Genomic DNA, 14,438 nt, shown 5'->3' with positions numbered 1-14,438 from the left:
AAAAAAAAAAAAAATCCCTCTCTAACTAGTGTTACTGATTCTTAATCAAACGGCTTAATGTTTCAGGGAGATTTATAGTTGCTTAATTATCAATATAGGTAAATCATAGCTTCGTGTAAATTTCTAAAATATATACAAACTTTATAAGATTGTAAAACAATAGATTATTGAAGTAACGGAGAATTTTTCCGTAACCTTCCTCAGGTATGGATACATTGAGCATGTCAGTAAGATTATAAATATTTGTCACTAACCAAATATATATTGACTATCTATTTGATATACATAAACTCAGTGAATTTATTTTATTTATTTATTTATTTATTGAACAAATTCCCAGATACAGCATAACTTTGCCATTTTACACAGGGACATGCTAACAAAAGAAAGAAAAAAAAAACAAGACAACAATAACAACAACATAGAAAAAAAGAGTGTAAAAGTAAAACTATTCCTTCAAAACTCGTTTAATTGCTCTTTCAAACACTGGGTAGCTCGAAAAAATGTCCACATCAGTTGTTACTTGATTATAACAGTTTGGTATTCTATAAGAAAGAGACCTCTGTATAATAGCCAACTAGGACAGGCAAGATGGAATAGGTGGGTATTCCGGGTGATGCGGGAAGGGACACGTAAGGATAGTTCCTGAAGTAATATTTCCGATCTTAAGTTTCCATTAACTATTTTATGTAGATACTTCAGGTCAGAGGTAATTCTGCGTACTTCAGGAGTCTGAATATTAAGATGTCGCAAGAGTTCCTTCTTACATAATGATCGAAGTGCAGGAACACGAAAACGGACTATAGCAATGAAGAAATTGAGAACAGAATTAAGTCTGGAGAGATGTGTAGGTGCTGCCATGGTCCATATGGGAGAGCAGTATTCGATCTTGGGCGCTATTAAAGTTTTATAAAAAGTTGCTAATGAAGAAACAGTGCGTAGTTCGGTGAATCGATAAAGAAGTCCCAACATGCGCATTGAATTCTTTAGTATTGAGGAGATGTGGTCAGAGAATGTGAGTTTTGAATCAAAGATGACAACAAGATCATTGTGACTAGCAGAATATGTGATAGGGGAATCGTTGATATAGTATGTGGAGAGAACTGGAGACTTTTTCAAAATAATAGTAATACTATCACATTTCTTACTGTTTAGTTTCAAGTGCCACATTTCACACCAGCTTATAAGGTAATTTACGTCTTCCTGTAGAGCAGTTGTGTCATGGAGACACGATATTTCTCTGTATAACTTACAATCGTCAGCAAAAAGCAGAAGGCCACTAGGTTGAGCTGATAAGTGCGTGTAGTGCGTAGATAAGTAAGTGAGTGCATCCATATACAGGACAAAGAGCACAGGCTCAAGTACAGTCCCCTGAGGCACCCCTGAGATCGCGGGTTGGGGGTTAGAAGTCGTCCCTGAAAGAACAATTCTCTGTTTACGGTCCTTCAAGTAACTTGTGATTAGAGAGAGAAATTTACCATGTACATTAAATCTATTGGAGAGCTTATGAAGATGAATGTGACTGACAGAATCAAAGGCCTTCGAGAGATCAAAGTAGATAACATCCAATTGAGAATTGTTATTCATACATTTGACTTCACAGGACAGAAGAGTACTTAAATTTGAGAGACTTGAGCTTTTCGGTAGAAAGCCGTACTGAGAACTGTGGATGTAAGGTGAGGTGAATTTAAGTAGCCTGTCTTTGATTATTTTTTCGCAGATAATTGATATTACAGAAAGAAGAGATATTGGCCTATAGGAGGATACATGATCTTTAAGTCCTGATTTATATATTGTGGTCACGTGAGCTAGTTTCCAACTGGTGGGATAATACCTTTCCTTGAAGCATCTATTGAATAAGATAGATAGAGGAACCGCAATAACTGAAGCAGTTTTGTTGAGAAAGAGAGAACTAATTTTATCAGGTCCAAGTGATCTATGTGGAGATAACGATAGCAAGAGAGTCAGAACTTCGACCGGGGTGGTAGAGAGATTGGATAAGGTTTCCAAACAGATGGGGCGGAGAGGGGGAAGATGGGTTGTAGAGGGAAGGGAAGTAAATGTTTTGCAGAAGTAGTTATTGAAGAGGTCGGGTCTTTGATCATCACTCGCTTCAGTATTTTCATCTTGAACTGTTGCCGGTATCCCCGGAGATTTTGTTCTAGATTTAATTCCAGACCAAAAGACTTTAGGGTTACTAACAGTAAAATCACCAATTGAGTCCATGTATTCAAAATACTTACGCCGCTGTACCTTCTTGGCAAGACTTCTAATTTTAGCAAAGTTTTTGTATGTGTAGTCACTCGGATGTGATTTCTATAGAGTCCAGGCAAGCTTTTTGTTTTTAAGAAGTTCACGAAGTTCATTGTCGTACCAGACCGGAAACCTGTTCGATTTTGATGCTTTCACCGGCACAAAGTCCTTTATAGCTGAGTGGACAACAGATGTAAATAAGTCCACAGCGTCGTTAACAGTTCCTACCTCTAACAAACACCAAGGAAACAATTCAATAGCACGGCAGATGTCACCCCATGCTGCTAAATCTAAACATTTCTCATTTCAATGTCAAATTCTAACTTTATTGTCACAATCGCTGAGTTTTTTAAAATGTAACAGCTTTCACAAAGAAGAGCCATATAAAATTGTGAAATTACTTAATTAACACTGATAAATACAAAAAGAAAACTTTCTCCGACGTATCAGATAGCGGCCCTAGTAACATACGCAAGATTTACACTATTTTAATACACAACAGAAGACAAATGACTGTGTTTCATGTCTCTGTACCAAGTAAAACTTTAATTGTAAACAGTTACCTTTAATGTAATTCCCTGCATCCAAAATAACAATATCATCTCTTCCAATTAGCCTGTAAATGAAATGAACAGAATTGGTAAATAAGTATATCAAAGTTACACGAGAACTTATAAGCTGCTACCAAATCGAAGTCTTCCCATCAAAATTCTCTAATATGTTTCCTCCATTTCAATATAAACTATATCAAGTACACATATACATTGTTAAGCTTACAATTATGTTGGAAAGCAAGCCAGTTCATCATCAGGCTGTTTATGTGTTGAACCAAATAAAGAATGATTCAACCACGTAGTAGAAAACAGCGTGATAATCAGAGAAGTTATATTTCACAAGAGTATCGGCAATATGAAATTGGTTTCATTGGATGAATATGTATACGATTCCTTTAACTTTAGTATTAAATTTCACCTTAATTCTGTTAACAAAATACAAAATTCCTTAACTTTAATACAAGACATACCAACCCTCTAGAGAAGCTATCTGCTCTAGGACAATGTTTGGTCAGATTTTTGGATAAATTTTATAATAAATAGACTGATGAAGTAGCCATAAAAATGTGGTATTGATCTGAACAGTATGATCTCGAATATAATACACACTCCAGATTTTTAAAATTATTTTAATGTGAAAAATACCTAGAATAAAATATTACACACAGTTTGAAAATATTATCTAGTGGAAAAGTTATCATTTTAAAGTTAAAAAAGAAAGAAAGAAAGAAAGATTTGCACCCTCTTCTGCTGGTGGTTATAACTACGAATTCAGTTCTCTGGTGGTATACTTTGATTGATTTGAATACTATATGGAAGTGTAGTGAAAATACATTAATAAAAAAAAATTTGGGTGTAAGTCAAATCAAACCTTAATATAAAACATTACCATTACTTATACACATCGAACTTTGAAGAGCCATGCAATAGTTCGGCAACACAGGGGTGATACAGATGGTACAGTCCTGTGTCGTATGAAATAAACTTTTCTTTTAAGTATAAAAGGACAGGCTACGATTTTAATACGAGGATGCTTTCTACGAAACTGTATTTGGGCCAAAGAGGTAAATAAATAAATAGAAAATAAAACACAATACACATTCATCCACTCAAAAAAAAAAAAAAAAAAAAAGTGTTAAATCCGTTTGCAACTGACATTTCGAAAGCTTTATGATTACAGTGCACGAACTTAAATCCATACATAAAGAATTTATAATATGACGATGCTGAATTAGAATTTCCATCCAACAGTTTAAAGGCTATACCCTTAATCTTAAAATAGCAAAGGAACTCGAAACTGACAGCAATATAAGCTCCCTGAACCTTACCACTGACAAGAAGCAAAATAAATTTCTCGCCAAGGTATTTTCCAAGTAGGCTTCCAGTGCATAAAATAAAACAAAAATTAATATTCGGAAGAATTTCTTATCTCTAATCTATGTATGTTCAAATGAAAGTGATCGAATAACTACACTAATAGCCTTTATTAACTTGTGTGTGTGTGTGCGCGCAATATAATAACTTGTAGAAGCTCTAGTATGCATTATTTTTAAACAGAAAAGAACTAATGTTGTATCCAGTGATGTAGTATCCTTCTTAAAATTTCGTACTTTCTTTCAATCTCGGCCTCCTGGTGGAGCCATTTTACGAACACTCTTAACGGCAAACTGAAAGAAAATTGCAGAGACATCACATAGTTTTTGGTCATGTAATAGAAATAACACTCCGAGTATTCAGACAGCAATAAAAATGTTAAACTTGAAGACTTGAACTATGTCCATTCACTTTTGTGTGAAAATGTATTGATAGGAAGATTCGTCTTGTTGAGAGGTACTTTCACTTCTCACTGACTTCGTTCACTGTATGCATTTTTCCCTTAGAATTTTCCTAATTTGTATTCAAAACTTGTTTATGGATCCGAAAATGATACTCATGGCTTTCCACTAGAAAATGTCACTGAGTAGGTTACAGTGTTTGTTGTATGCAGATCACTGTTGCCAGAAGATAGTGAGACGTATTACAAATTAAATAAAAACACTATCTTACGTAAATTTCCCCCGTCTACGTTAAGATTTGGATTCTTTGATCTAATGGAAAACAACTCAAATACATTACTTTCAATGTCGTTGGAGCATGAGTGTGGCACGTCAATCCTATGGGTGTCGTGTTCCAACAATTCTTACAAATGCCGTGAAAGTCCTGACATGAGGGTTCCTCTTCTCTTGCATCTCTGATGTGTTCTTTCACCATCGCCGAGATATTCTTTTCTATCATTCCTATGTACACCTCACAGCATGAACAAGAAACAGAACAAATTTCAGATGGTGATAATTTATTCCTGTAATAATTTTTATGTTCTGAAATGAATTTTCAAAACTTGTTCCAGATTTCACCGAAACTTATATTCCAAAAGAGTGGTTGATTTTTAAAATTCTGTCAGAATCAGTTCCTGATGATAATTTATGAGATCACTAAATTATTATAATATTATTTGAACAATAATTACTTTCAATTTGGAAACAATACGCGTATACACAAACAAGAAAAAGGATTAGCAATGGACAACCTATTATCCCCGCTCTTGGCCAACACAGTTATGAATCATCATGAAACAAATGTTTTACAAAAAGGCAAGTATGAATCGTCAAGTATATTCATGACTTTAATTATTTACAAGAAAAAATAAATATTAGTAGATTTAGTTTTTGAATTCAACAATATTCATAAAAACATCAAATTCACTTAAATAACTGATATTTTTCTGACCAATTTATATACTTATTTATTAAAATAAAATTTTAATAAATAAGAATATTCTCAGGTCAGAAAAGTAGTAATTATTTAAGGAATAGTTCTAGAGTCAATATGGATGAAATCATATTTATTATAGATAAATAAAACAAGAACTAAATTTTCTAGATATTCACACACAACGCAAAAATAACGAAGTTCTTCGCGTCTGTACACACGAAGTAAGTTTCCTTGGAAATACTTGTCCATAAAGATTCAGCATATTCCCATCTCATCACAGCCAATATCGGAAGAACTTTTTTTGAAGGCATTTTCTAGGAAAGAATAGGTTTGATTACTACATACTCAAAAAAATGGAAGAATTTTGCGCGCGTATATTAAATAAGTCCGGTCAATAAACGTAAAATGGACAGCAAGTGGATTCCACTGTACTCGCGACTTTCTGACAAAATTTCAAAAATTGGCCATCTTTTGGAATAAAATTTTCCGTGAAATCTAAAACAATTTTTCAAATTCACTTATGGAATATAAAAATTATTAGAGATAAATTATCACTTCTTGAAAGTTTTGTCTCGTTCATGCAGTGAGGTCTACATAGTAATGACAAAAAAGGAATATCAAGACGATGGTGAAGAAACACATTAGAGAAGCAAGAGGAGAGGAACCCCCACGTCAGGACTTTCACAGCAAATCGGGACACGTCATCCATAGGATTGACGTGCTACTCTCGTGTTCCAACGATATTGAAAGGAATGTATATGAATTGTTTTTTATTAGGACAAAGAATCCAATTCTTAACGTAAACTGAGGAAACTCAGACCACCGATGTAACTGCATAATCAAAAACTAAATAAAAGACTAATTCAGAACAACAAATATAATTTATTTCTCAGTTTGTACATATATAATGTAGTGTTTTTATTGAATTCATTAAATGTCTTACATTACTATCTTCTGGCAACAGTGATCTGCACACAACACATGTAGCCTATATAGTGACATTTGTGTAACGAAAAGACATGAATATCATTTTAAGATCCATATACAAGTTTTGTGCATAAATGAACAATAAAGATTAGGAATATTCTAAGGAAAAATGCATACAGCCAAAGAGGTCAGTGAGAAGGAAAGTATCTCTCAACAAAACGAATCTTCCTATCAATACATTTTCACACAAAAGTGAATGGACATAGTTCAAGCCTTCAAGTTTAACATTTTAAGTACTTTCTGAATACTCGGAGTGTTATTTCTATTACAGGACCAAAAACTACATGATGTTTCTGCAATTTCTTTCAGTTTGCCGTTAACAGTGTTCGCGACAATTGCACAAGCACGGTCTGAAATAGAAAGTACGAAATTTTAAGAGGGATACAACAGCACCAGATGCAAGATTAGTTCTTTTCTATATACGTACCCAAGTGCAATAGTAGAATGATATTAGGCCTGGCAGCACATTGGCTTTTCAAGGAGGAGGTCGAGCATAAAGGTTAAGATTCAAATTTGCGTCCTTATACAACTGCAAGATAATGAAGGATGTAACAGGTAAAATAATATTAATGTGGGCTCCGAAGCACGACAAGAGCCTGACACACAACTATGCAAGATCAACCGTCACAGTGTAGGCCGAGAGTAACCTCTGAGGACGGATTAGTCGGTAAAAGTATTGGAAGGAAAAGGAATAATTAATAGAGCGAAAAATGCACATATATTAATTACTAATAATATAATTGAGTAAATAAAATTTAAAGAACTAATAAAAAATATAGATTAATAATAATAATAATAATAATAATAATAATAATAATAATAAAGACGAAAAAAGGAAAAATCTGAAATAACAAAAACAAGTTTTACTATATGAGAAATAGGTGGGAACGGGTTACAGATTAAAACCAGGTGAAATTGGCTGTATATAATGGAATTTAAGTTCACTCTTGTCGATGAACCGTGGAAGTGTCTGGGGAAGGGATTTTGAGAATACTTAACGCAGGAATTGTGATCCAATCCACGGTGTTACTTCTGAAACAGGTCATTGGGATTTCCAAACACTGGAGGAGTATTAGTGATTATTGGTTTGAATCGAAAGAAGAGCTGAAGAGTTTCATAACTATGAAAATGATGTTGGAAAAACAGAAACTGCCGCAATGGTGTTGAAAAAACAATATAAGTATCAATAAGTATATTAGTATATTAATGAAAAGGAACAACACATTTTTTTCCTTTGGGTATTTGTGAAACATGTCAATTCGAGATCCTCATGCCACCAAATAAACTAATTTCGTTAATGTTAATTACTAACCTCTGAGTTTGAGACTTCAGTACGCCTCGTATTTCTTTCTCCTTTATTGAGTCTGGAATAAAGAAAATAATGATACAGTGAAAGAACCTTGATTAAGTAACACAGTTAAAGACACATAAAGGAATCCGTCATCAGCGGATATCTGCGTTTAATGGAAGAATTTTGTGCTCGTGAAGTTTCGTACATATTTATATATAACAAAACATACATATTATAGAATATGTCTAACACGAAAATAGAATAACAGAGAATGTTGTGCATGTCTAGGATGAAGTATGAATGTCAAGTTAATTCTTTAAAACGTAATTAATTATTCAAGTTAGATTCTAATTTTTTTTTTCCGTATATTTGGAATTTCAGGGTTCCCACAAAAAAAAAAAAGTGAAGATCGATTTCCTGACACAAATTCTTGTTTTCCCTGACATAAATTCTTGAATATAAATGGGAAGATATAGGGTAAGTTGTATCATACATTTTTTTAACGGCCTCCTTCATCTCCATACCCGTCCAACACACTCCTTTAATTACTATTTACATATTTGTTCTGTTCAATGTACGTAATAATTATTTACACAAAATTTATCATGTAAGTATATAATAATATGTGTATGATACAGTACCACATACCTTGACATTGCAAATTACTTTTTTTTGCTTGAAAAAACAATAAAAAAAGCAATATATTGCCAACTCTCCCTGAGAACTATTACTATCAGTTCTAAAATGAAATGAAATGACATCTTTAAATTTTACGTTCCACAGTTATGCCGTCTGACTAAGGAGACGGTGATGATTTGGAGTTACGTCCCATTCAGCAGCGAGGCTATATGAGACATGGACCTACTGATTAACGTGGAATCCGAACCACATGAGCTCATGATGAAAAATGAATGAAATAGTGGAATGAAAGAAGTGGGAGAACCTCGAGGAAATTCACGCACATGGTGTTTGTCCACCACAAAGTTTACCTGCGCGATCTGGGATCGAACCAAGGATCCCATAAACCAGAAGTGAACGCTCTACAACTGAGCCACCATGGCCCTCTATCAGTCCTAACATTGCCAACCAAGACATGTTGATCCTCATATTTACATTTTTTAAACAGATTCGAAGTTTTGCTTTCAGTTCTTCAATTTGTTCTATGAGAGCGTCTTGTTCTTGTTTGTAATATAATTCCATTTATTTCTTCTTGGCTTCCAATTTCTTAACTTCAACACTTAATTTTCTTTTTTCACCTTTGACTTTACTTTCCTCTGCACTTTGGATTCGTTTCTGTTTAAGGTATTCATCATAGCGTCTCCGAGCTGAACGAACTGAGAGAAGCATTCTTCGATCAACAGGAACAGATTCTACACCTCCATATTATATAATTGCATCATGCACCCGTCTTTGTGCTACCAGAGAATCTTCGATTCGGTTTTCTACAATAAATGTCTTATTGACCAAGAACCCGCCCTCCACTGAGACATTACAGTGGGATGAAATTAAACATTTTCAAAACATTCTAGAGATCAGAATATTCTTGTTTCTTGGACATTACCTTTGCAAAGAAGTCATCTAACCTGATGTTGTCCATCTTCTCTTCGTATTCTCTAAAGTCATGAGACCCCTGGATCTCAGTACAGAAAAACATAAATTGACACTTTGCTTTCTCAGCTACAGAATCAGATATTCTGTTATACACATGCAGAGTTTGTAGGATGCGTTTTATCCTAGTCTGAGCAAGTTCTGGATTTTTCTTTTGTGGTCTGGGGTCCAAAGCTGACAAAGCACGTACCAGTATATATAGTACCTTACTCCCTCAGCACGAAATAGCGACACTGCATCGCTCATGAGAATGCTGTGTCATTGTGGTTCTCTTTACATGTCAATCTGTACAACTGATAGAAAGGAAACAATATTAGATTGAAAAAAGGAATGTTACACTTGCACTTTCCCTGACTTTTCATGATATTTTACGCAAAATGCATAATTTCCCTGACGTCTTCATTTCCCTGATTTTTCAGAATCTGGGAACCCTGAATTTGTTTTGTCGAAGTTATTTTCATACGAAAATTTTGTATTTGGGTTGTTTAGTGATAGTGAAGTATTATACTATGACACACAGCTTCTTAAATTATTTGGCAATATTTTCGCTTGTCAAATATCAGACCAGAATTGACTAAGATGTTTTTTCTTCCTCTTTTCTAGGGAAGTTACGTACAAGAACATGTCACTTGGGAGCGTGAAGAATATTCACGTTTATTACAATGTTTAAATTGAAGTTACTAAACAAAGTACACATTAAAATATAAGAAAAGTCTCTTATCAAAGAATATGACTATTTACAGTACAAAGAAGGAAAAAAAAAGGAACGTGGGAGACCATAATATTTCAGATTCTAGAACAACTACAGTTTACATACATTAGGAAACAAGGAATTGACATGATTAAATGTGGTGAACTTTTCTCAAAGATCTTTGAAATCCTTTTACGACAATATTTTTATACTTGTGCTTCTTTTCTGTACTCTTGAACGAGATTTCTCTCTTCACAACAGGCTGCAGGATCCCTCGTATTTCCAAATGTATTTTCTTATACAAAAACTTTCACCTCTAGCAAAAATCTACGTAGCCATTGTCACTTTAAAATTAATATTCTTCATTTCCTATATAATTTGTATTCCATTAAGATTGGCTATATTAATTTACATGTATTTCTCCTCATTAGGATAACTTAGAGGCCAGTAAAGAAAAAACACATTAAACTCATCATGCTCCTTTGCATATTTGTCCCTAACTTCTTTTCTTTTCTTAAAATATCATGTTGTGGCACTATTACATATTTTAAAAATTTCCCTGACTTCTTTTCAAAACAAAAGGTACGAAGAAAAATGCCGAAAATCACCAAGGCACAGCTTGGAATTTTTTCCCCCTTTCTTTCTTTAGACCTTACGAAGATTCGACTACAAAGATAGTGCTGAAACATCAAGATTGAATTTTACAAGGACTTAGCTCCTCGAATAGATTTAGTGAACTTATCATTTGTTTCGTTACTCTGCATTAGTACTACTTAAACTATGTTAAGCGTTATGTTATTTCATTTCTGTAACAAAAATTTCTGTGACACTCGTCTTATGTGATAACCATACAAAGGAAACGCACCACTGACCGTAAGCATAAGTTTAAAATCACCACTTGAAATAACCGTTCAAAAAATTAAAATTATTCCACTAATTATGTTTTTGTAAAAACCTAAATTCCTGGTGCAACAGGCCGTAGGCACGAGAGCCCACCAGTCGGCTTTAATTCTCTATTTCAAGCAGTTCCCCAATTGTCCTCACGGCACTGGGTGGACGCCGCAATGCCAACACCATTTGGTAAATACGAACCGTTATCCATTTCTCCTTCGATCAACTCCTGCAGTGCTTAAAATTATTTGCACCGAGCGGTATTAAACTACCCCATTTAATACAGATGAAGTTGACAAGGCTGAACATAAATATTTACTGACGTATAAGCTTCCAATATTTAAAAGACGCCCTACCTTGATATCCTTCTATAATAGCGTAGCGCAATACTACACGCTGAAGAGATAGCCAAAGAAGCCTTGAAGCAGTACGTATTATAAGCGAATACAAGGAATGAATGATGGAAGAACTAATGAAATGATATGTGAAGTGAGTATGATCTTATGTCAACCAATGGACATTTTTTTTTTTAAAAGTGGTAGAATAAGGTTACCAGGCATCCCTTAGTAGGAACAGTTCTTTCGTTTTGTTCTATTTCCCAATTTCTCTCAACTGAAATCGGGACGCAAAAAACATCCCTATTACTTTCTTAATCAGTTTATTTCACACTTTATAGACATTCGTTTCTAATACGTATTTCTTCAATCTTCTGTGATGCTGGTAAAGCAAATCACAGGAAACTACCGTGTTTCGCTGAAAATAAGACCAAACCAGAAAGTACCGGTAAGCCCTAGCATAACTTTTCAGATTTTATCTTCAAGAGTAAGTCCTACCCCAAATCTCTCAACGAAACTTATTTTGAGCGTTTCTCGCAACACTCAGACCACACGTTAGTAACGTCACGTTCTGAGTATACAGTCACGGTATCTCCTGAAAACGAGCCCTAATCCGACGGTTAGCCAGAAATTAAGGGATATAGCCTATTCCGCAGATGTGAGCAAGGGCGTTTCACTTAACAAATTACTTGAACATGTAACTTTTCACCCTTTGGTACTCTTACATAGCTAGTTACGTTATATTATGCACCGGCTGTCCTCCGTGCAGATGAACTTTAGGAGACCTTAACCGTTATAGGTATGAATACAGCGTACGAACATACAACACGAAACCTACAGTGCACATAAACACCAAACAACTTGTTATGTTGCCATTAAAATGCATGAATTGCGTCTAACCGAATCAGGTCAAGTTCGCGGCAGATGGGCCCGAGCAGCAACGCGAAGGTGCGTCCGTTGCAAACAGGCGCGTCTCCGACGGCGAGATTCGTGTAAACGAGGATGTTGCAAAAGAACAGTGTTGACTTTAAACGCTCAAGGTGTAATATCCTATCTCACAACTCTGTTTTTCCTGTAACTTTTTCAGGGTCCCTACTGATCTGGAGAAATCTATTTCCGTGATTTCTCCCTGGCAGGAAATTCTCTGACTTTCATAACGGGTGTCGGATGACGTTGACATAAATAAGGAATAAATAACGGTAGATATTTATATATGGGAACATTTATTCTACAGAAGTAAATATTAATCAATTGCTCATACGTACATTCCAACCTCCCATAAAAATCTTAGCAACGTCCCATATTGTGATCATTAATGGTTGGCTAAGCTGAAATTGGTGTACAATTAATGTTAGAAAAAAAATATTTTATAAAATTTCCCTGATTTCCAGTCTCTTTTCCTGCGTTTCCCTGACTTCCCTGACCAGTAGGAAATCTGTGTCTCTAATTTTGAATACTTCTGGCTCACACCTGCGAAATAAAATTCAAAATTGATATAAAATTTTGTGGAAAACTAAACACCGTGTGCGTGGGATTCCTTGAGGTTCTCCCGCTTTCTTCATTCCACCATTTTATTAATTTCTTATTATCATCTTCTCCTTTAGTCTTGGCGGCATAATCATGGGACGTAAAACTGAAAGTTTTTTTTTTTTTTTTTTTTAATATAAAGCAGAAAGCCTCCGTTGCATTTTTACTGCAGGCAACAGATAAACTCAATACGTCATTGTATTGTGACTGGTCGCAGAAGTGTACTGAATTGCATCGTGTAAAATTTCAAGATACAAATTCTATTTTACTGCACGTGGACTTCGCTGAAAACTGTACTGTTATTCTACAAAGTGAAATTCAGAGTTATTACTGGAAAAACGAGCAAATCTCCATCTTTACGGAAGTGGTATATTATGAAACAACGGACAGTTTTGCTGTAATAAGCGATGACAAACCACACGATTCGGCTCATGCACTCATAGCCATAGACAAGTTCCTAAAAATAATCGAAGAAAAAGGACAAGTGTCTAAAAATTTCCAAATCGTGTCAGTGATTTCTGATGGTGCTGCATCCCACTTTAAAAATCGCTTTCAGGTGTTTGAGATGCGGACAGGTTCGATAAAGCAGTGGATTTTCAGTGAAATTGGCCATGGCGAGGGCCTCCTGCGACGGTATGGGGGGGGGGGGGGATTGTAAAGAATGTGGCAACTCAACATAGCCTTAGGCAAAAACAGTCGCACACTATTAAAACTGCAGAAGTATAAACTCCGGGTATTCTCGTGACTATAGTGCAAGTATAAACACTCGTTTTGTTGCCAGGAATTGAAATCAACAATTTTGAAAAAAGAATGAAAAAAAAAATGAAAGAATGGGAAAGTCTGCCCCGGTAACTGGTATTCAACGAAATCACCTTTGGTTTAGTAAAATGGCGAAGTTTTTATGCTAGTAACGTGTCACCATGAACTAATTTCATGCTTCCCCAAAATCAAGCTTCTGCAATTCAAAGTGTAGATTTAAGGAATCTACAAAAATGATCTTCTGTTACATGTATATATGATAACCAGTGGTGGGTAGCAGAAGAATTATCAGTAAATTATGATTTACATGAAGTTGAAGTGCTGTTTAAGCTTCCACATGGACTTTCAACAAATACAGGTTTCCAGAAGAGCAGAAGAGAAGTGAAAATAAGTGTTTTGTGACTATCGACAATGTACTACGAGATGTGAGTGCACCAACACCTATCGAAGGATCTGGACGGTTACATGCTATTAGCGAAGACGACACTAAGCAAACACATGATCGTTTCAGTGTGAGAAAAAATCAGTGAAACTTTGTATCTGACTGAAGACTATTTTAAATAGGTAAACATACAAATTGTGTTTCGTAATCGATCTAAGAAAACAGAGGAGTGAGGGGGACGATTTTTTTTTCTCTTTCAAAGAGCCTTTTTCATCAAAATAATAAACAGCAGTCAGGAAAAACTTTTGTTCTTTAAATAATGAATGTGAACCACAAACATTATCAAATTGTTTGCATTTTTATTGTTTCCAGTGTTGCCAACTGCAACTTCAAAATCAACGAAACTTCG

The 14,438-nt window shown here is 34.9% G+C and overlaps 1 protein-coding gene across 1 annotated transcript in view; it reads right to left on the bottom strand.

Annotated features, from left to right (window-relative positions):
* The window catches only part of LOC145668100 (protein KTI12 homolog), a 38,616-nt gene that overhangs the window by 21,176 nt on the left and 3,002 nt on the right, over window positions 1–14,438 (bottom strand). The window contains exons 2-3 of the mRNA XM_081735622.1: window positions 7,858–7,909; window positions 2,817–2,869 (exon numbers count right to left, since the gene is read on the bottom strand). Of these exons, the coding sequence (XP_081591748.1) occupies window positions 2,817–2,869; window positions 7,858–7,909 (105 nt within the window). The remainder of the gene's footprint in view (window positions 1–2,816; window positions 2,870–7,857; window positions 7,910–14,438) is intronic.

The sequence above is a fragment of the Thermobia domestica genome, chromosome 13 (assembly GCF_964235325.1).
Source record: "Thermobia domestica chromosome 13, izTheDome1.hap1.1, whole genome shotgun sequence".
Lineage (NCBI taxonomy): Eukaryota > Metazoa > Arthropoda > Insecta > Zygentoma > Lepismatidae > Thermobia > Thermobia domestica.
Note: the sequence above shows the minus strand (reverse complement) of the source record. Positions and strands in the feature narration are given on the sequence as shown.